The sequence below is a fragment of the Rhinolophus sinicus genome, chromosome 2, assembly GCF_057876585.1.
Source record: "Rhinolophus sinicus isolate RSI-liver-muscle chromosome 2, RSI-T2T, whole genome shotgun sequence".
Classification (NCBI taxonomy): domain Eukaryota; kingdom Metazoa; phylum Chordata; class Mammalia; order Chiroptera; family Rhinolophidae; genus Rhinolophus; species Rhinolophus sinicus.
The window spans coordinates 99,364,879-99,385,426 of NC_142502.1; the positions used below are offsets into that span (position 1 = coordinate 99,364,879).

The window sequence follows — 20,548 nt, forward strand, 5'->3', positions numbered from 1 at the left end:
TGCACAGTTAGTGGTAGAGACAGAACTCGCACCCAAGACAGCTGCTCTTTACCACACAAATTAGCATAAGTGCCGGTGGCACGATACAGCCTAGAGCAGCAGTTCTCAAAGTGCGACCCCTGGGCCAGCTGCAGAGGCAACACCTGGGAGCTCATTAGAAATGCCAATGATTGGGTCCACCCCAGACCCACTGAATCAGGAAATCTGAGGGTGGGGCCAGCAGGCTGTATGTTAACAAGCCCCCGGGGGGATATTGATGCCGGCTCATGATGGAGAACAGCTGGCCTAGAAGATGAGCGAGCTGGGTTATGGTGCTGTGAGAGACCTGCCCAGGCCCTTTCTTCCAGGAAATGAGGCCTCCAGCCTCAGGCTTCACTTCCTTGCTCCCCAGCCACACGGGGCTGGGGCCATGGCACCCATATCAGGGCGGAGAAGGGTTCAGGTGCCTCTCAAGACCCCGAGAGGGGGGTAAGGCAGAGGCTCTGGAAGCCCTGGACCCGCCTCCTATCACAGCCCTGGGTCAGAGGTGAAACCTGGGAGCCAGAGGGTGTGGGAAGGACTGGTAGGTGGGCTCTGACTAGCTCTGCAAACGTGCAGGGAGTCAACAGCCTTGACCGCAGCCCTAAGGGATGTGTTCCTGGTTAACAGTCCCCCTCAGGCTTCCCAGGGAGCCAGGACACCCCTAAAGTCCTCAGCCTCCCTGGGAAGGCCACCCACTTGCCAGGGGATATCGAGCTGAAAGGCAGAATTCTGGGACAAGATTCCGGAACACACATCACTGCTCAAATCACAAGGGGAAAAGCTATAAAAAGTGCTACAAGCAGTATTAAAGGCTGACTCCATCAAGAAAGGAGGCCGTGCCCAGGATCACAGGACCCTTGTCTGACTTTCTCCACCATGTGTGGGTTCTTAGAGAACAATGGAAGGTCCTCCTTCGGTGCCTCCCTCTCAGTACCCCCCACTGACATCAAAAGCGCTCCTCAGCGGGATGGAGGATGTCAGGGTGGTCGTGAGGGACAGCCTAGGTCCAGGGCAAGAGCTGCTCCAAAGGGTGAGGATCTCCAGGGAGTGGGTGTGTTCCAGAATGTTCCATCTTGGCCTCTCTGGGTGTGTGGGAAAGAGAGAGAGGCCAAAGTTCACATGTGAGGAGACCAGATCTACCAAAGTGAGAAGAAGCAGACAGCCTAGGTCAGGACACCCGACTGGCCCGGCCCAAGCGGGCCACCCCCCCACCCTGGCCAGAGCTTGCTCACCCAGCCCACTAGGAATTGGTTCCCACAGGAACTAGAGCTGCCCCCTCCCCCATCACCGCCCTCCTGTCTTTGGAGCTCTACCAGGCTGCAAGGCTGTGCGCTTTCCTGGACAATTCACAGCTACGGGGGGAGGGAAGGGTGTCTGGGAGCAGATGGGGGAGGGAGCCCTAGAGGGCTGGGCCCCAGGACAGAGGGGCTTAGGCTTGAGCCTGCAGGGAGGGGTTCAGTTTCTATAAACACACACTAAACGCGTACACACACACACACACACACACACACACACACACACACACAGGAGACCTTTGCCCTGTCCTCTGATGGAATTTCTCCTGGAGGCCTGGGCTGGGACTCACTAGGGGGCAGCAAAGAGCAAGGCTGCCTGCTCACCTTCTGTCCCCCTCCATTAGCCCTGTGGGAGGGCAGCCCCTTGGCTTTCTTATGGTCCCCAAACCCCATTTTCCCAAATAAACCGAGGAACATCTACCCTGAAACCTTCCCATTGTCCTAACAATCCATGTGCATCTCACCCTCTTGGTCATAACAGCATCTCCCCCCTGGACAACTCTTTTAAGCATCTTCTGCCTCCTTAGGCCCATTCCCCTCCACTGGCCCATGCTGACAGCCCCCGCTGCAGTCATCCCTGGCCAGTGGAACAGACAGTGGATTTGAAACCCAATGACCGTGGTCAAGTCATGTAGCCACAATGAGCCTTAGTTTCCTCTTCCACGAAAGGGAAATGAGCTGTCTAAGAATATCATTAAGTGAGGTGACACAAAAGCACCCTGTCAAGAGCTTAGCCAATAGCTGGTGCCTTCATTCCCTTTTCCTCCCACCCACAGGTCATCATGGAAGCCTGGGTGAAGGGCGTGAACCCCAAAGGCAACTCCACCAACCCCAGCAACTGGGACTTCGGCAGCAGTTTCTTCTTTGCAGGCACAGTCGTCACCACCATAGGTAAAGGGTCGGGTGAAGAAAGGCTTGGTTTCCCCATAGCCCCTGTCTTGGTTTCAGTTCCCCAAAAGCAGATGCTGAGACAAGGATGGATTTATCTAGGAGACGATTTCAGAAAGCACAAATAGAGAAATGGAAAAGTGAAACCAGAAAGGGAGAAAAGGCAATAAAGTTTGCATCAATGAGCAGCTTAGTTTAGTGGGTAGGGCAACTGGGCTCACACCCAGTGGGGACCCGCTGAGAGGCTAGGTAGAGCCCATCCTCAGAATAGTCCCTGCAAGGGGCGAGAAAGCAGGGGTACTTGTCCACCGACTCCTGCCCTGGCTGGTGGAGAGCTAATCCTGGATGTATTAACTCTCCAGCATTTTGGACCTGTCCACAGACCAAGTACATTCCTACAGCCAAAAAAAAATCTCTCAGGTAGAGAGAGATGTGGAGACTTGGGCTGGGAAATCATCTTGTGTACATGAACTGTCCACAAAGCTGCAGGTGACAGGACATTGATGTTGTCTGCTATACCACTCAGCCACAAGACCCTCTCTACCTCCCACAAGGCGATGCCCAGACCCCCATTAACCCCAGTCTCCCCCATCCATACAATTAAGTCCAATTAAAACCAATAGCTTCCTTGAGCTCAGGTGACATGTGGAACAGAGGATGGAGTTGGGGCAGGGGGGTATATACAAACTTGGGTCAGACCCAGACTTGGCCCTCAAGGATCTTCCAATCCAATGAAGAGGGATAAGATAAACACACCAAAAACAATAGTATAAGGCAAAGTAGATAATTAGATAGGAATGACACAGAGCACTATGGGGAATCACACCTAGTAAGGAGGAGGGTGGCAGTCAGGAGGGCTTCCTGGAGGCAGTATCATTGGAAATGGGCCTTCAAAGATAGCAGGATTCTTATAAACAGGGATCATTCTAGCAGAGAATGGGAAGAGTGTCCATGAGAACAGGGGTGCTTCCCCTCCTCCCCCCAGAGGTGGTGGAAGACCAACCTCTGCTAGCGTCTGTGGGAGAGGCAGTTCTGAGACCTCTCTTCCCAACATTTGCACACTCCTTCCCTGCAGGATATGGGAACCTGGCACCCAGCACCCAGGCAGGCCAGGTCTTCTGTGTCTTCTATGCCCTTGTGGGCATCCCGCTCAACGTGGTCTTCCTCAATCACCTGGGCACAGGGCTGCGTGGCCACCTGACTACCCTGGAGAGGTGGGAGGACCAGGCCAGGCGCTCCCAGGTAGGGCCCTACCATCCTCACAGCCCTGCCAGGCAGAATCTGTTGCAGATTGAGTCCTCCAGAAGCTGACACTGAGACAGAGTTTGGCAAGCAGGTGTTAGGTAGGTACCTGGGGAAGAAAAGGTGGGCAGCCTCGACAGAAAATTGGCCAGCCCCTCAAGGAGCTCTGCAGCATGTGTGGGCCTTCAGAGTTGTCCTGTGGTGAGCTGAAATAGCCAGGACTTTATACCCCTGCCTCAATCAGGCACCAGGGTGGCCTTCCCAGAAAGGGCGTGCCCTTGGGCCAGGCGGTCTCCGCAGCTTGCTGTACATCCTAAAGGAGCTGACAGCTGGAGGCCACCACTGCGCATCTCAGCGGTTATCTCAGAGCTCCAACATCCTTTCCTGCGGTCGAAAACAAACTCCGGACCACCCAGCATGACCCTAGTGCCCACCTGTTGGCCAGTCCCTTGCAAAGCCAGGCCCGCTAGGAGGACAGAGGAAGCTGGTACACTTCAGTGACAGTCCTCGTCCCAAACCTGAGTCCCCCGGGGGGACCTGTACAAGTGGATCCCCCCAGCCCAAAGCAATCTTAAATTCCAATTTGACCCACTAATGCAATCCCTATGACCAAGTCTTTCCCTGACCTGGGCAAGATCACACACGCACAGATCCAAGCCCCACCCCAAAGGTCTGCAGGGTGGGGAAAACACCTCGCTGTGATCCAGCCCCACTCCACAGTTTGCCCCAGAGCACCCCCCATACAATCCTGGGGCTTTCCAAGTGGACTCAGAGACTGACTCCCTCCCTCCCTCCAGCTATTTCAGATCCTGGGCCTGGCTCTTTTCCTGATCCTGGGGACGCTGGTCATTCTCGTCTTCCCGCCCATGGTCTTCAGCCACGTGGAGGGCTGGAGCTTCGGCGAGGGTTTCTACTTTGCCTTCATCACTCTCAGCACCATCGGCTTCGGGGACTATGTGGTTGGTGAGAACTAGGCAGTCACATATCTCCGGGTGGGGGATGGGGAGATGTCAGCAGGGGTAACTACGGAGGATCAGATAGACCCCTGGTTTTTTGGAGGAGACAATTTCTGACTCTGTTGTGGAGTCTCACAATGTCCTCAGAAGCTGCTAGTCTGGGACCCTTCGCCCTTTCCCCAGGGACCTCCATTGCTGATCCTTGTTATAGGGAGGTTGGAGGGGCCCCTATGGAACCTGGGGGGTGGCTGTGCCCTTAAACCCCTGGCATTTATCATGTCCCCCTTCCCTGCTAGGCACGGACCCCAGCAAGCATTACATCTCAGTGTACCGAAGCCTGGCGGCCATCTGGATCCTGCTGGGCCTGGCATGGCTGGCACTAGTTCTCCCATTAGCCCCACTGCTTCTGCATAGATGCTCCCAGCTCTGGCTCCTCAGCAGGAGCCTTAGTCTCAAGGAAGGCGGAGCCCCCAAGACCGATGGGCTCTCCAGACCTCAGAAGATCCCCATCTCTGCATGAGCTCCCCCACTTCCCCCCTCCCAGGAGCCCCTCTCAGCTTCCCTGCCCAGCCCATATGCCCTCTGCATTTCCTGCCCTGCCTGCTCCTCCCCCAACCCATTCATTTCCCAGCCAGGGCTGGTCTCAGGAGCTCTCTGGATAGAGAAAGGAGGCAGGAGTGTCCAAGAAAGGACATGTAGAGACAGAATCAAACACAGATGCATGTGGAGCAAGATGGGCACTGTTGTCCCAAAGCCCTGCCCTTTCCCCCTCAAAAGTGACCAGACATAGATCACTGTGACCAAATCCCCATTGTCCTCCCCACATCCCCCTCCCAGGAGACTTCATACAGGACAACAAACAGAGGGTGACTTTACTTTTGCCTCATTGGATAGGGTCACAATGTGCATTGGTCTAGCCCCCATTATGTATCAGGCACCATGCCAGAGTCTGGGGGCACAACAAGGAAAATTCCTGCCCTCCATGTGCATTTAGTCAAGTGGAAGGACTAGCTAGGTAGGGCGGCAAGCCCAACCCAGTGCCCAAAATGCTATGACGAGGGCCGACCACAGTATGACAAGAGCCCACGGGAACGGCTGGCAGGGAGAGTCAAGAAGGGGGCAGGGACTTTGGAGCATCTCAGTGCAAATAGACTATCTGCCCTCAGGAAGCCACACTGAGGGGCTGCCTCTCAAAGACTGCCAGTGCCCCTTGCCTGGAGGTCTAGAGCTGTCTGTGAACAAGGCTTAGGAGGTCTTGAGTGTCCCACCCACTTTCCTGGGCGTGGCCTCCCCTGAACCCTCAGGGCACCCCTTGACCCCATCAGCCCCTCTGGGTTCCTGTCTTCTTAAGAACCTTTCTAAACACATGTTGCCCTGGGGAAAATGGAAAGCCAGCGGAGCCCAGGAGATTTCCAGGAAATGAGTTACAAGGAGGCCCAGCCTCCCTTGGGAACGAGCTTTACCACCCTGGCCTTTCTCCTGACAGAGTGAGGCAGCTCTGGCCAGAAGGAGAGGAAAGATTTAGACCAGTCCATCCCAAGGCCTAGACTCACCTTGGTCCCTACCTCTCCCAGCACCCCAGCAGCAAGGCAGGCCCATAAGTGGCTGGGAACCTCTGGACAGGACTGAGGCAAAGCTTAAAGCAGAGGAGGCTCCAGATGGGAAGGATCTACAGCAGCAGGACAGACCCAGCTTACATCCCAGGACTTTCTGATGTGGAGGAGAGGCCTGGGGAGCTGAGGACCCACCCCCAGGGACTCCTTACCTATCCAGTACCCTTCCTCCATTCTGGGTAGAGGAGGGAGTGAGGGGGCATCTTCAGAAGCAGAGAATAGACAAACCCACTGGTCAAGGCTCCTATGCCTCCCAAGCTCACGGACAAGTGGTGACCAGCTGGGGTCCTTGTCTTTGGGTACACAAAGAAAAGGGTGATGGTCTGAGAGGACTTGACAGGCAGCAAGTTCTTGGAGATAGTCCAAGGGTCCAAGGACTTAGGCAGGGCCCTAAGACAATAAACTTGGCTTCTACTTTCTCTTCTCCCTGAGTGTGGTCTCCAGGAGTCCCTCCCACCGATTGCTACAAGACAAGCTGAGGGCTCTGGGCCCCTTCCTTCTCAGAGTCTGCGGTCACCCAGCAGCCCTCCCCTTCTCCCTGAGCTAGGCCTGGGGGTGGGCACTCCATACTCATTCGAGGCGGGGCCAGATGCCCACAGCTCTGGACCTCTTTTTGTCCCTGGGATTGGATCCAGTGCAGGTGGGGCAGGGCTGTCCAGCACGCCTGCTCTGCTGAGCAAACTGGGCACAGGCAGCTGTTGTCTAGGGAAGGGACCAGCTGAGCTCCTAGCCCTTCCTTTTCTGTCTGGGTCCTGGTCCATGGCTCCAGGCTTCAGCCTCCCTGCCTGTCCCGTTATGTGCAGACCACGAGCCCGAGGGGCGCCCAAGGGTAGTGCTCCGGGCTGCGCGGTGCCAGGCACCGTGCTCCTGCTACTCACCTACCTGGCTTACTTGGCACTGGGCACCGGCGTGTTCTGGATGCTGGAGAGCCCCGCGGCGAAGGATTCCAGCGCGAGATTCCAGCGCGACAAGTGGGCGCTGCTGCGGAACTTCACCTGCCTGGATGGCCCGGCGCTGGATTCGCTGATCAGGGTCAGCGGGGAGCGTGGCCGGCCCGGGCGCGACGGGGATACGGGGTAGGAGAGCGCGGGGTGGTGGACAGAGGGCAAGAGGGCACTCCCTGGCTCCTCACAGGGAAACACCGGGAGCACTTCTCCAAGAGGGTAGAGGGGATAGACGCGGGAACGACGGGGTGCAGGGAGGAGGGGGACGCGTGGCGGGGCCGGGGCGGGGGGAGACGAGAGGGTTGAGCTGGACAAACAGGGAAAGGGTCCCCGCTCCAGCGAGAGGAATGCACAGTGCAGCGCTCTGAATCCTCCTTTAGGGGCGAGAGGGCATGACCCGACCGGTCGACAGAGGGTTGCGTGGCGCAAACATCCGAATTTGGGGATGAGTACGGCAGGGGGCGCGCTTACCCGCGTCAGGAGCTGCCAGGGCCTACCGGGTCGGGTCAGAACAGGGCAGGGCGCGCCTGGAGTACTTGGGAGGTGACCGGGAGGGGTTCAAACTGGGATGGCACGGCTGTGTCAGGGTCGGACGACGGGCGAGGCTCGAAAGGGCACGCGTGGCCTCTTCCACAGAGAGACTCTCGATGCAAATGTGTGAATTGGGGGCGAGGGCGGCAGGGGGCGCTGGTGGTGCCTAAGGATGAGTCAGACCCATGGCATGATCGTCAGGGTCTGGGGGTAAAGGAGCGCGGGGCGCCCTTGTCCTGGTGGTGGGATGAAGCGCGCCGAGGCGCATATGCCAGAGTCTGGATGCTCCAAGTGTGCAGACGCGGGTCGGAGAGAAGGAGAGGCGGACGTAGGGGCGCTCTCTTGCTGACCCCGCGTTATTCCGAGATTTCGGATGCGGGAGCTGGGTGCCCCGCCCCAGCCGCAGAGACCTGGAAGGGCCGAAACGGGCAGGGGCCAGCAGGATGCAGGGGTCCTGAGGACAGAGACTGCTCAGAGGATGGGGTCCTAGAGAGGTGTGTGGAGGGGAGAAAATAAGGAAGGGTTCTTGGAGCAGGACATCGAGGATGGATGGAAGTCTCCTCCAACTCTGGGCGGGCGACACTGGACTGGCAGCTGCTAGTTTTGGGGGATGTATTAACATCCCAAGGCCAAGCTTGCTCCCAGAGCCCAGATAGCACCGCCCCTAGCTGGAAATCCCTGCCCTGGCAGTCCCCGTGCTTCCTCTGCCAAGGAGGGCAGGGCTTGCATCTTGGGCACCAGAGCAGGGGTGGAGTCCTGAGCCCTTGCACTGGGCCTCAGCAGGGCCTGGAGCTGGGCAGGGCAAGGACCATCTCCACTAAGGACCGAATGTAGTGCCTCTACCTCCCACCTCTGAACTTCTACAATTACAGCCCCCCCATCTGGTCCTGGAGGTGGTGACACACCCTTTGCAAAGGAGGTGAACTTCAACTACCAGCACCCTGGGCCCAGGGAAGACGACAATGAGGGGGTGATAGTAATAGTAAATGCTATTGTGTATCAAGCACTGTTCCCAGTGTATTAACCTGTATTAACTCGTTTCTTCCTCACCTACCCCACAGGTAGGTACCGTTATTATCATCCCCATTTTAGAGATGAAGAAACGGAGGCTCGGAGAGGTTAAATACAAATATATGGCTACATAGCCAGGTTGCTGGGCTGTGAACCTACCACGACTACTCCCTCATTGTGGATCTGTGGGCATGGGTGTTTCCCTCGGTTCCCAGCAGGACTTTTATCTCTGTGCACTTGACCTCCAACCCCTCCTGCTCCACCTCCTCCACACTCTCACTCAACCCTCCTGTGGCTTCATCCTCAGAAACAAGGATGTGGTGTCTCCAATCCAGATCTGCCCCCTAGGTGCAGACATGTACATGCAACTTCTAAGCAGCCCTGAAATTCCCCCAAGGTTAAGAGCAGGCAGCCTTCCTCCTCCCAGCCTCTCTCTCCCATCTATTGTCAATCTCTGCCACTGGCATCACATCCGCACATGCTCGCAATGGTCTTAGGTGCTTCCCTCACTACCCACACCAAATAGGGCCAGAGGCCGGGGCTTCTAAATGTCTCTTCTCTGTTCCTCCTAGACCACTCTGTGCCAGGATGCAAGCCAAGCCCTCTCCATCACTCACCCCTGCAGGAGTCTTTCCCCTTCTAGTCTGCCAACATGTTCTACACTGCCAGCTGCCACAGAGCACACAACCTGATCTTGCCTCTCCTTTGCTAAGTGGCGTTGGAAAAGGCCTGCCACTCCACACCTGGCATGACAGAACCAAGCATGGCCTGGCTGCCAACGACCTATCAGTTTCCCTATTTGAGATTCCAGGTTCAGTCCTGCCTGTCATCTACTTAAATGTCCTTCCACTGAGAGCAATCCTACCTGACCTTTAAGGAAGGCCCAACTAAAGCATCACCCCATCCATGAGGCCTCTCGCCCTAACCCCATAGAATGAACACCTTCCCTCTCGGCATTATATTCGTAACAGTAATGATGACAGCAACCACTAACGTTTTCCATGTCCAGGTATTGTTCTAAGTCTTTAGGACATTATTTAACTCTCACAACAACTCTGTGAAGTAGGTGCTATTAGTGTTTCCATTTTGCAAATAAGGAAACTGAGGCACCGAGAAGTTGAGTACCTTGCCCAGGATCACGCAGCTGCACTGTCTTAAAGCCTAACACTGCATTGGTAGCACTAGAGTTAAGTTTGTCTCTGTCCCACCGAGGAAGTCATGTCGCTTTCATCTTTGTGTCCCCTAAAACATCACACATCGTGCCTGGCCAGTGCTTGTTGCAAAAATGGGTGAGCAGAGAAGAAAATGAATGGTGTTCTTCCAGCCAGTGAGATATCCTGGGCTGCTGTGGGCTCTGGGATAAAGAGAGGGAAGGAGCTGTCCCCATGGTTGGAGGGGAAGAGCTTCCTGGCTCGGATAGGCTGGGCTCCAAGAGTGGTTATGAGGACTGTCCATGAGTTTGTTTGTGTGTATGTGTGTGCATACACATGCTCATGTGTGAGTTTGGGTGCAGGGGCCCAGTCACCCCACACAGCCTGGTGGTCACTGCAGCCTCTCCCCCAGGGCATCATCCAAGCATACCAAAGTGGGGACATCGTCCTCGGCAACACCACCAGCATGGGGCGCTGGGAGATCATAGGCTCCTTCTTCTTTTCCGTGTCCACCATCACCACCATTGGTAAGAGTGGGGTGGGGCCAGGTGGGCAGGGCTGGGGAGGGTGGTCTCCTGAGGGACAGGGGACCAGTGCGTTTTGGAGGGGTTCCTAGGGCCTTGAGACTCCGAGGGTAGTCAGTCCTTGTAGTATGAGCACAGCCCGGGAGCAAACTCACTGCAGATCTGCTGTATTAGTTTCTGCATTTCACCCATTTCACCAAGGACCCCAGGAGTTTGTGTGCAGGCTCAAGTTTGAGAAGCACTGCTCTGGGGGACCTCTGCCTCACACAACCTCTCAGGATGCAGAGGGTCTCCCCTGTGCTGCAGTAAAAACACTGGGCACTGTAAGTGTCCTGGCCTCCTCCGCCAAACCCACCTAACACCAGGGACGGTTGTGGGGAGGTGACGGTGATGATGGGGGAGGCCAGGAAAGGGGGGCAGAAATACACAAAGAGCCTTTCGACCCCTTATTCTCAGCCTTAGAGAAGTGGCCATTCCTGGAGGCCTCTCCTCAGCTCACTGAGGCATCCCCTCACCCCTATCACAATCCTCTCCAAGCCCCCTTCCTCCCTCTCACATGGGACACCTGGGCCAAATCACCCTCCCTCTTCTCTAGCCCTGCCCTCAGGAGAGCAAAGATGGACCTTTATTTGGCGAGGGCGCCTGGGCGCTGCTGTAAGGGGAAGAGAGCCCTCCAGCTCTGAGACCCAGGAAATAAGTCAGATGGCCTCATCCCCCTGCCCTGGCGCCAGGCCGCAGCCCCTGCATGACACGGATTCACCACCAGGTGGCAGGCTGACACCGCCGGTGGTTTGGGCTGTCTCCACCCGCTCTCGGCCCCTAGGGACAGAGGATGGGACTTGGGGGGATCCACAGCTGGAGGAGGAGGGGTTGATGAGGAGGCAAGCAGAGAGGTTTACCTCTTCTGGATGTCAACAATAAAGAGACTTCTCTCTTTTAGAGGAGGAACCTGTAAAGGCCAGGAAGGCAACATGGATGGGGCTCTGGAGGAGGCCTCTGAGGTCCTCAAACCAGAAGCTGGTTCAGTGGAATTCAGTCAGCCATTCATTCATGCGACAAACATTTATGTAGCACCTCCTGTATACATTCCCATCTACAGCACATCTCCATTGCCTCCTTTCATTCCCACACCACATTGTGAGATGGATGTCAACATCCCCATTTTCAGACAAGGAAACAGAGGCTCAGAAAGGTCAAGCCACTTGCCCAAGGTCTCACAGCCTACAAAGGGTAGAGCTGGGATTCAAACCCAGGAAGCGACTCTGACTCCAAAGCCAATGCTCTAGACTAGTGCGTGCTTTGGCCTCTCTTGGGACCATGCCCTCTGACACCCCTCAGTAAGGTGAGTGAATGTAAACCACCAGTGCAAGTGAATAGAGTGTGTGGGAGTGCTGACCCAATCTGGGGGGGGGGGGACGGGCAGGGACATTAAGCAGCAATATGGGGCAGGGTACAAGGCATCTGTCCATCTATTTACACATTCATTCCTGAATTTCCCATTCATTTGTTCATTCATTCATTCATTCTTGTATGCATTCAGCACACAAATGGTGAGCACCTATTAGTGTCAGGTCCTGTGCCGGTTGTTGGGAATTTAAAGATAATTAAGACCCAGTCCCTGCTTTTGAGGGGCCTACAACCCTCAGGAGCGGCAGACATTGAATCATTCTCACACAGGGGGCTATCCTCAAAGCTCAGCAGAGTGCTGGGGGAGCTGCTCCACAGGAGGGTGAGAACTTAACAGGCCATTTACAAGTGGGCAAGGAGGGGAAACATGCTTTTGGTAGAGGGAGAGTCACGTTCAAAGGCACAGAGGCCCAGGGAGTCTGGGGGTTCAGAGGGGCAGGAGTGTAGCCAGAACTGGGAGGCAGGGAACCAGATGGGACTCAGAGATGGGCTAGGTGAGAGTTTGGACTTTCCCCAGCAGATGTGAGGAATAATGAAGGTTAGTAACCTGGGAGAGGAGGGGTGATGTAATCAGGTTTGCATTTTAGAAAGACAAGGCAGTGGTGACCAAGAAGTGGGGAGACCGAGGTGGAGGGGAATGAAGGAGGAAAGAATGTCCAGGCTGATGGAATCCTTCTAGGAACTCCTCACCCTCCCCAGCCTCCCTCCTTCCCTTATCTTCATGACAGAGGCCCCAAGCTCCACCTTCCCCAGGTCACCTGATAGCCATGCTCTGCCCCTCACTCCCAGGGTGTTCAGGAGAGAGCCCAGGTGTGTTAGTTAGGGCCCTCTGGAAATCAGATATCAAGACAGAATCAGGTGTATTGGGGGATGGGAGGGGCTTTTGAAGGATAAAGTAGGAGCCAGAGAAGTGACGAGCCTCAGGTACAGAGCAGGGTGATACCTGTGAAAGGAGAAAGGCAAGGCAAGGCCTTGAAGGGGATGAGCTGCAGCCTGTAGTGCCGCTCTGAGAAAGGCTTGGCGGGGTGATGGGAGCCCCTGAGCAGAACGGCCTGTTAGAGGAGTGCTTCATCGGGCAGTGGTGGCCCCGGGTTTGGTGGCTGTGCCTAGCCGTGGGCTGGGAGCCGTCGGGACACAGGAGGGCCTTGGCATGAATGGTACAGCAGATCCTGGAGGCACAGTGGCTGGAGGCTCCAAAGCCTCCCGTGCTCCTGTCCCCATCCCTCTGCCCACCAGAGAGGGAGGAAGTGAAGAGAGGAAAGACAGGACTCCTTCGTGGGTTTGAACTCACGCACATTGCCGAGCCTCCTAGAGCTTCGTAAAATACAGGGTATAAGCCCCATTTGGAAGGAGGGAATGGATGTATAGGGCCCCCTGCACAGTGCCTGACATGGGAAAGGAAGGCCTTGGCCAACACCAGCTGCCACGTCTGGAGTGGGTTAGGAACGGGGATCCCAGGAAATGTCCCCTGAAGTGCTCCTGCGTCCCCTCAGGCTATGGCAACCTGAGCCCCCACACGATGGCCGCCCGCCTCTTCTGCATCTTCTTTGCTCTGGTGGGGATCCCGCTCAACCTGGTGGTGCTCAACCACCTGGGGCACCTCATGCAACGGGGAGTGCACAGCTGCGCCCGCAGGCTGGGGGGCGCCTGGCAGGTGAGGGGCCCGGAGTGGGGGAGGGGTGGGTCACGTGCTGTCTTCGGGGCCACTGATGGTGGGTGAGGGCTGTCACTCTCCCCAGTGAGAGTCTGGTAGAAAAGGACAGCTGTGGTGAGAATGGGGGCCCCGGGGTGGGGGGGTCGCTGGTAGGAGCAGGAGCTACTTCTGGGAATCAGGGTTACTGGTGGGGATGTGGTAGGATTGGGGGTCACTGCCCAGAAGGGGGGTCAGTGGGGGAGGTGCCGCGGGACCTGGCCGCGGGACGGGCGCGAGGCACCCAGAGAATACAGGCCAGGAGGTGAGGCCCCGCGGGCAGCCCCCTTCTTACTGCCTCCAGTTCAGTACCCCCAGGCTGTCTGCTGCCCGCCCCTGCACTGGGCAGAGGCCACATGGGGGCTGAGCGGCCGTGCTCCCACAGGACCCGGCCAAGGCCCGCTGGCTGGCGGGCTCCAGCGCCCTGCTCTCGGGCCTCCTGCTCTTCCTGCTGCTGCCCCCGCTGCTCTTCTCCCACATGGAGGGCTGGAGCTACATGGAAGGCTTCTACTTCTCCTTCATCACCCTCAGCACCGTGGGCTTTGGCGACTACGTGATTGGTGAGAGCCCCCAGCAGGCGATGGGAGGGGCAGCCGGAGACTCGTCTGCCTCCGCAGCCATGTCCACTGGGCTCCTGCTGCACGCCCACCCCTTTGGGGGCGTGCAGGCCCAAAGTCCCAAGGACAGGGTCCTTGGCAGGTTCAACCCACCTTGGTTGTGTGTCGAGGCTAAGGTCACTCAGACAAAAAAATGACAACTGGGGTTTGAAGCAGCGCTCTGGACCGTAAGACGCACTCCTGACCATCTTGACAAGCACTGACCCATCATTCTTAGAGGCTCAGCAAATAAGGGGAGTCCCTGGCTCTCCTCCCCGGTCCCAGGGTCTCCACTGCCCACTTCACCCCACCACATTAAATGCCAAGCTTCCCCATGCCCCTGGTTTGAGGCCCACAAGGATTAGGCTGGAGCGTACAGGAGACTCAGGAAACCCCAGCCTCCCATGACCTCCACTGGGAAACAATTGTCAGCCAAACTCTGGGTGCCAGCAAAATGGGCTGCAGGGTTCTGAGAGCCCAAGGTGGGGTTTAATCAGTGTCAGCACCCTAGACGCCTGGCATAATGATAGAGCTGAGGCAGATGCCCAGTAGGTGGCAGTAGAGGACATTCTGTGGGGCAGGACGGGTGGCTGGACCCACCAGCTCAGCCTCCGTAGCTCCCTCCATTCCCACACCTGAAGGCTCAGCGCATGAGCTTGGTCACTGGCACCACCACTACCCTGGCCTCCAGGGGTCTGTGCACTCGCTCGGATCCTTGGCCCTAAACTGGGGAGGAGGCCCTGCCCTTCTTCACCTCTGGAGACAGAACCCAGTCTGGAATATTGGAATTAGGTTTTACCAAAGGAACAAATAGCTAGGTCACAGGCAACCTAGAGTGATGAGTGTCACCCCATTCTACTAAGGAAGAAGCTGAAGCTCAGAGATGCCAAGCTATTTGCCTGAGATTGCACAGCTAGTGAGATATCAATTCTGATCTGTTTGACTCCAAAACTCATACTCTTTCCAGACCACCTCACACACACCCCCTCTAGGCACCTCAGTGCTCCTGTGTATAAAATGAGGGTCCTGGGCTAGGTGATGGCTAAGACTCCCTCAGTGCCTTTTGGCCCATGTGCAAGGTCCCCTTCCCTGAACCTCTCCTCCTCATACTGCCCCTTCCTGATATCCTCCGTCCTGGGAGGGAGGCTGTCACTCTGGAAGGAAATCCTCAGGAAGGTTTATTCCCACTGGGCATGACCCCACTGCTACCTTCAGTGTGGAGAGATGTGTCTGAGGAGAGCTGAACCCAGCAGCTCCCAAGGACCACATCTGCCCCCTCACAGTTCAGAGAATGATTCTTGGATTTGTTCTCGCCTCTCTGTTCCCACTGCAATTTCCCTAGTCTAGGCAGGACCGTTGCATAGGCTCTTATGACCTTTAAAAATGACAAATGCTATCATGTCACCTGCCCAGCTCCTCTAAAAACCTTCCGTTTTTCCCATAGTCTTAGGACGGAGTACAAAATCCATGAGTAGGCCTGCAGGAGCCATCTACGTGACCAGGCCCTGCCTCCCTCTCCACTCTAAGCCTCTCCCTTCCGTGCTGTACTTGGGCCACCCTGAAATACTCCTCTGAGCAGCAGTAGCAGCTTCAACCCAGGGCTGTGTGATCTGACAGGTCCTGCCGCAGCCTCCCCCACCAGGGCTCAGAGGGTGAAATGCAGGACTTCTCGCCAGTGATAGATCATCCTAAACATGGTTTGGAAGGCCTGGTTTTCTGAGAGAGCCAGGGCAAGGAGAGGGTAGAGACGTGGGAACAGGTAGTTTCTTGGGGCCCACTGAGCACCGAGGCTCCCAGAGTTGGGTCCTGGTGGGAAGAGCTGACAGTGACAGCCTAAATGGGGTTGAGCGGAGTCTTCGAGGGTGTCCTGCAACCCCATAGTCCCCTAAGGCAGGGCGGGGCAGGGGGAGGAGGTGGCAGCCCTCTGTAGACATGGGCATCCTGGAAATGGGAGGAAAGGCCTCCACCACCATGGAGGGAGGGGCAGGGACATCAGCACGGCCTTCTCTACAGGGCAAGGAAGGCTGATCAAGGTCTGTGCTACCCTGTGAGCCACCCTGTGGAGAGCAGCCGGGCAGGGGAGGTTGGGGTATGGGGCACAGGCCTCCCAGAGCCCCCTTCCACCAAACACCCTGACTCAGGAGGCCTGGCCCAAACCCACGAGGGCTCTTTCAAAGCCCAGAGGCTGCCTGGGAAGACTATCCCTGCTGAGGGGCTGCGGGCAGAGCTGCCCCCTTTGCCGTATCTCCAGAGATTTGCCCCTCACGCTGGTTCCTTTTGTAGCCATTTCAACGGTTTGTGGCAGGTGACCACACTGAACACCTTTGACTGCCTTACCTTCAAGGGGAAACTGAAACCCAGAGAGGGACAAAAAGCTGATTAAGGTCAGAGAGCAGGCAAGCCTAGGGGAGGTCTAGGATAGACTCCCGCATCAGGGCTCTTCATATTTCTGTGTTCCAGAATCTTCCACAGCTGAGAGGGGACGAACCCACTCTCCCCTCTTTCCCATGTCTCTCAGCCTTCCTGGTCCTGAACAGGGTCCAACCCGTTTCTTGGATGGGATTGGGTGTCCATTGTCCCTCTGTCAGCAGCCATAAGGGACATGTCCTCACTGCCTCCGCTCCTCTTTGCCCGCAGGCAGCGGGGGGAGCAGCTCCCAGATCCCAGCCGCCTGCCCCTCCCTGGCCCCACAGCCCCCGCAATTGCATTTGCTACTCAGTTGAGCGGCTTGCCAGCTGCCAGGACTCCTGCCACTAATGATTTTGGCTAAAAAAATAAAATAAACGGGGAGAGGAACACTTCCCGTCCACTGCCAGGAGCAAGCTGAGCTGGCGGCGGCCAGGGCACAGAGCTGGCTCACTGCTGATCTCATTTGGGACCACCAGCGGAATCGTGGCCCGTAACCCAATCGGCCTAATCCAATCCCCGCTCCAGCCAGGTGGCAAGGTCAGTTCCTGGGCTGCAGGCTCCTCCCCAAGCTGGGGCCCAGGTGAGGGTCCTGGTCATGGGAGGACAGGACCGAGAGGTTGTCTTGGGGTCAGCACAACAGGATGGGGGTAGACAGAGGGCTGGTACCGGGAGCTAAGACACAAAAGGATGTCGAGGAAATAGGACGGATCTTCATCCTTTGAATGATCCCCGTCTGGTGAGGGAGGCAAGAACAGACAGAGGGGAGAACTAAGTAAAGCAGGCCCTTGACATAACTTATCTAAGCTTCACGGCGACCCCCCATCCATCCCCTCCCTTAGCCATTACTTATCCAGCCCTGACTGAGTTGGGGATTCCAGTGTGGGAATCCAATGGTGAGTGAAACAATCACCCATCTACAGTGAGCAATAGCACATCACACCATGTGCCAGGCGCCATCCTGAGCACTTTAAATGCAGGAGCCCATATGATAGTCTCAACAGGGGGACACTCTCATTGCCTCCATTTTATAGATGAGGAAGTTGAGGCCCGGAGATGAGTAACTTACCCAACAAATGCACATGGGCTGTGAGAGAGTATAACAGAGAGGCGCAGTCTAGCCCCTGGGGAGTGACATCTGAACTGAGATCTGAAGGAAAAGGGGAAGTTAACCAGGCCAAGAGGAATTGGAAATGAACATTCTGAGCCGAGAACACAGCAAGTACAAAGGCCCTGCGGCAGGAAAGATGATAGATGGAGAAATGGGGAAAAGACCAGAGTGACTGCCCCCTAACTCTCAAAGGGGAGAGTTAGGCAAATTGAGGCTGGAGAAGTAAACAGGGACCTGGGGATAAGAATTTAGGACTTCATCTTAAAAGCCAAAGGGAAGAAATTATTTTCCTCATTTCACAGATGAGGGACAGTCAGACAGACAAAGGGCACAGAGCTAGTAAGAACTGAGGCAGGATCCAAGCTCCAGCAGTCCCGTGTTCTCCCTGAAGCTCCTGGCAAGCTGCCTCCCTTCATACATGAGAAAACCACACACAGAGACACACAAAAACAGATCAGGCATCAGAATCTCTTAGAAGGCTTGGGAAAACACAAATGGCTGGGCCCACCCCCAGGATTTCTGATTCAGTAGGTCTGGAGTGGGGCCCAATCATTTGCATTTCTAACAAACTCTCAGGTGGTGCCAGATGCTGCTGGTCCAGGGGCCCCACTTTGAGAACCGCTGGGGTAGAGCATAAACAGAATACCTCAGACAAAGAGGAAATTTAGTTTCCAAACCCAAGATACCAATCCAGGGAGGCTTCCTGGAATCTTAGAGTTGACCACCAGGCCAGCAATCCCAGAACTGTTTGGACTTCCCATATTCTGCTCGTACGCCTCAAGCCCTGTGTATCCATTTCTGCTTTGGGAATGTGACCCTGACTTTCCCAGGCCTCCATCCTCTGATCTTGCCTCCCTCCCCCCCCCCCCAGGGATGGACCCCTCCCGGAGGTACCCACTGTGGTACAAGAACACAGTGTCCCTGTGGATCCTCTTTGGGATGGCGTGGCTGGCCTTGATCATCAAACTGATCCTCTCGCTGATGGAGACCCCAGGGAGATCGTATTCCTGCTACCACCACAGCTCTAAGGGGACATTCAAGCCCCGAAGCTGGAGTCAGGGCCCAGATGAAGAGGCAGAGCCCCACTCACCACAGCCAGGCTGCTGTCCAGAAGGGCCGATGGGAATCGTACAGCATCCAGAACCCTCTACTCAAGTCTTCTGCTGTGGAAAGGACAGCTAGCTATACTCCAGTATTTGTTCCAACTTCTTCCTCAGTAATAAGGCCCCTTATTTTAAGCGTGGCACATGATCACCCAGACAAAAGACTACATTTTTTTTTTTAATCTCTTAAGGCTAGGTACAGCTATATGATTAAGTTCTGCCAAATTGGATACATAAAGAAGTATCCTGTGTGACTATGGACGTGACTTTCAATGCAGGGGGTGGGGGGGCAGTATGTGCCTCTCTCCCCCACTTCCTTCTTTTAGCTGGCTGTAATGCTGATATGGTGGCTGGAGCTCTGGCAGCCGTATTGCACTATGAGGTAGAGGTCATGTTTGAGATTGGTGACACAATAAAGCAGAAAGAGTCTGTGTTCCTGATGGTTACAAAGCCACCATAATAAACCTGGACTGAATAACACCAGCCTTCATTTATTGTGAGAGAGAAATAAATGTCGATGTTCTTTAGAACATTACTATTTGGGTTTTTCTGCCACTCACAACATCACAACCAAAATTAATTCTAACTGACACACACATGCCCAGAGACAAAGGCAGCAATCTGAAACTGGAGCATATGCAGAGAGAAACTACTCCCTCCCCAGGTGAGTGTGCCTAGGGCTGATGGAGAGAACAGATTGAGGGCTGGAGTACAGGCCACCTACGCCTCCAGAGACCCTCCAGGTAAACCTATTAAGATTTGCTGAGAATTCTCAGTACTATTACAGCTACCAGGTGGCTGGTCTCTGTTGGCTGCTGAATCCTCGAGCCATTGCTCACTCACACCAAAGAAAAGGCAGGGGCAGGCCAGTGGGCTCCTCCTGCCTCGCCCTGCCCCGTTACATTTGGAGACTCCAACCACAGTTTGCAAAGCCAGGGAGTGTTTGCAGAGCTCACTTCTATTTGCAGAGCTTCTCACCCTGAGCAATTCTGTCTTTCACTCGGAGTTGCTACTAAGGTAGCACATAATGGTGTGGTGCCCACCATACCCAGGTCCCCAAGCCCAGCAAGGAGGCCTTGGCAGTACCAGCCAGCACTTAGAAGTCACCTGGGGCAGCTGGGTTCTTGGCCTTAGTGGGTACCTGTGATTCTGCTCCCCTCCACCATGCTATAGGTAAGCATCACAAGTACCCAGGGGGTTCAAATGACTCCTCCCTGTGGACAAACCTGTCAGCATCAGGGCCCTCCTGGAGCTAGGTCAGGGGCAGGCAGCATTTTGGACAAGAAAGAAGAGTCGTTACACCATCCAGCTTGCGCCATCTGGCCTGGGCCTAAGTGCAACTAAGGCCAGACCCAGGGGCAAACACCAGCAAGTAAACAATAAGGCCCATGTCCACTTCCTAAGCCCACAGGCTGGGCAGAGGAAAATGGAGATGAGGAAGAGATTGCTGAATATCTAGAAGTGGCATTCTTTGTACTTAACACTCTCCAGAAAGAGGACCTAGCAATTCAAAACAGGGAGAGAGAGAGAAGCCAGAGTGCTGGGTTGGCCTCTGTGGTCCCACCTTGCCTTGAGCCCCTTTCTCCTCATGATTGGACTCCCTAGACAGAGCATCTCTCTCCCTCATCACACCCTTCACCCATGTGCACCCCTACTCAAGCTCTAAATGCCTGCCCCACAGGGAACCAACCTGGGGCAGAGGAAGGCTTCTGATTGGCCCGTTCCTTACAGATGTCTCCTCCACAATCAATGAGAAGAGTCGCTGGAATTCTGAAGTACAAATCCAGTGGGGAGGGGCACGTGACTAGGGAGGGGATGTGGACTCCGGGAGAGGTCGTAAGAAGCCACGTTGGGAGCCACCTAGAGCGCTGGATCTGGGAAATGCACAAGAACAGAGAATCAGACCTCTGGACAGAAATCCTAGAATAAAATGGGCAGGGAGTCTTGCCCTCATGGAGAAGAGGGAGGGGAAGGGGGAGTGATGATGACATGGCAAGGGCAGCCTTGTGTGGGCAAGGAACCGAGTCATTCATTCACTCCCACAACCTTGGCCAGGCCA

At 55.6% G+C, this 20,548-nt stretch overlaps 2 protein-coding genes and 1 long non-coding RNA gene across 3 annotated transcripts in view; 2 read left to right on the top strand and 1 right to left on the bottom strand.

The window, feature by feature from the left end:
• KCNK16 (potassium two pore domain channel subfamily K member 16) overlaps positions 1 to 4,924 on the top strand; it is a 6,710-nt gene extending 1,786 nt beyond the window's left edge. The window contains exons 2-5 of the mRNA XM_019751557.3: positions 2,093 to 2,207; positions 3,280 to 3,446; positions 4,244 to 4,409; positions 4,699 to 4,924. Coding sequence (XP_019607116.1) covers positions 2,093 to 2,207; positions 3,280 to 3,446; positions 4,244 to 4,409; positions 4,699 to 4,922 — 672 coding nt within the window. The 3' untranslated portion in view covers positions 4,923 to 4,924. The remainder of the gene's footprint in view (positions 1 to 2,092; positions 2,208 to 3,279; positions 3,447 to 4,243; positions 4,410 to 4,698) is intronic.
• LOC141571642 (uncharacterized) overlaps positions 1 to 7,028 on the bottom strand; it is a 22,031-nt gene extending 15,003 nt beyond the window's left edge. The window contains exon 1 of the long non-coding RNA XR_012496572.2: positions 6,898 to 7,028. This is a non-coding gene — a long non-coding RNA (uncharacterized LOC141571642). The remainder of the gene's footprint in view (positions 1 to 6,897) is intronic.
• On the top strand, positions 6,775 to 18,967 carry KCNK17 (potassium two pore domain channel subfamily K member 17). Its single transcript, XM_019751556.3, has 5 exons — positions 6,775 to 7,047; positions 10,065 to 10,179; positions 13,077 to 13,237; positions 13,659 to 13,833; positions 18,258 to 18,967. The coding sequence occupies exons 1-5, from the start codon at positions 6,775 to 6,777 to the stop codon at positions 18,566 to 18,568; spliced, it is 1,035 nt and encodes a 344-aa protein (XP_019607115.3). The 3' UTR covers positions 18,569 to 18,967.
• Positions 18,968 to 20,548: the final 1,581 nt, after the last annotated feature.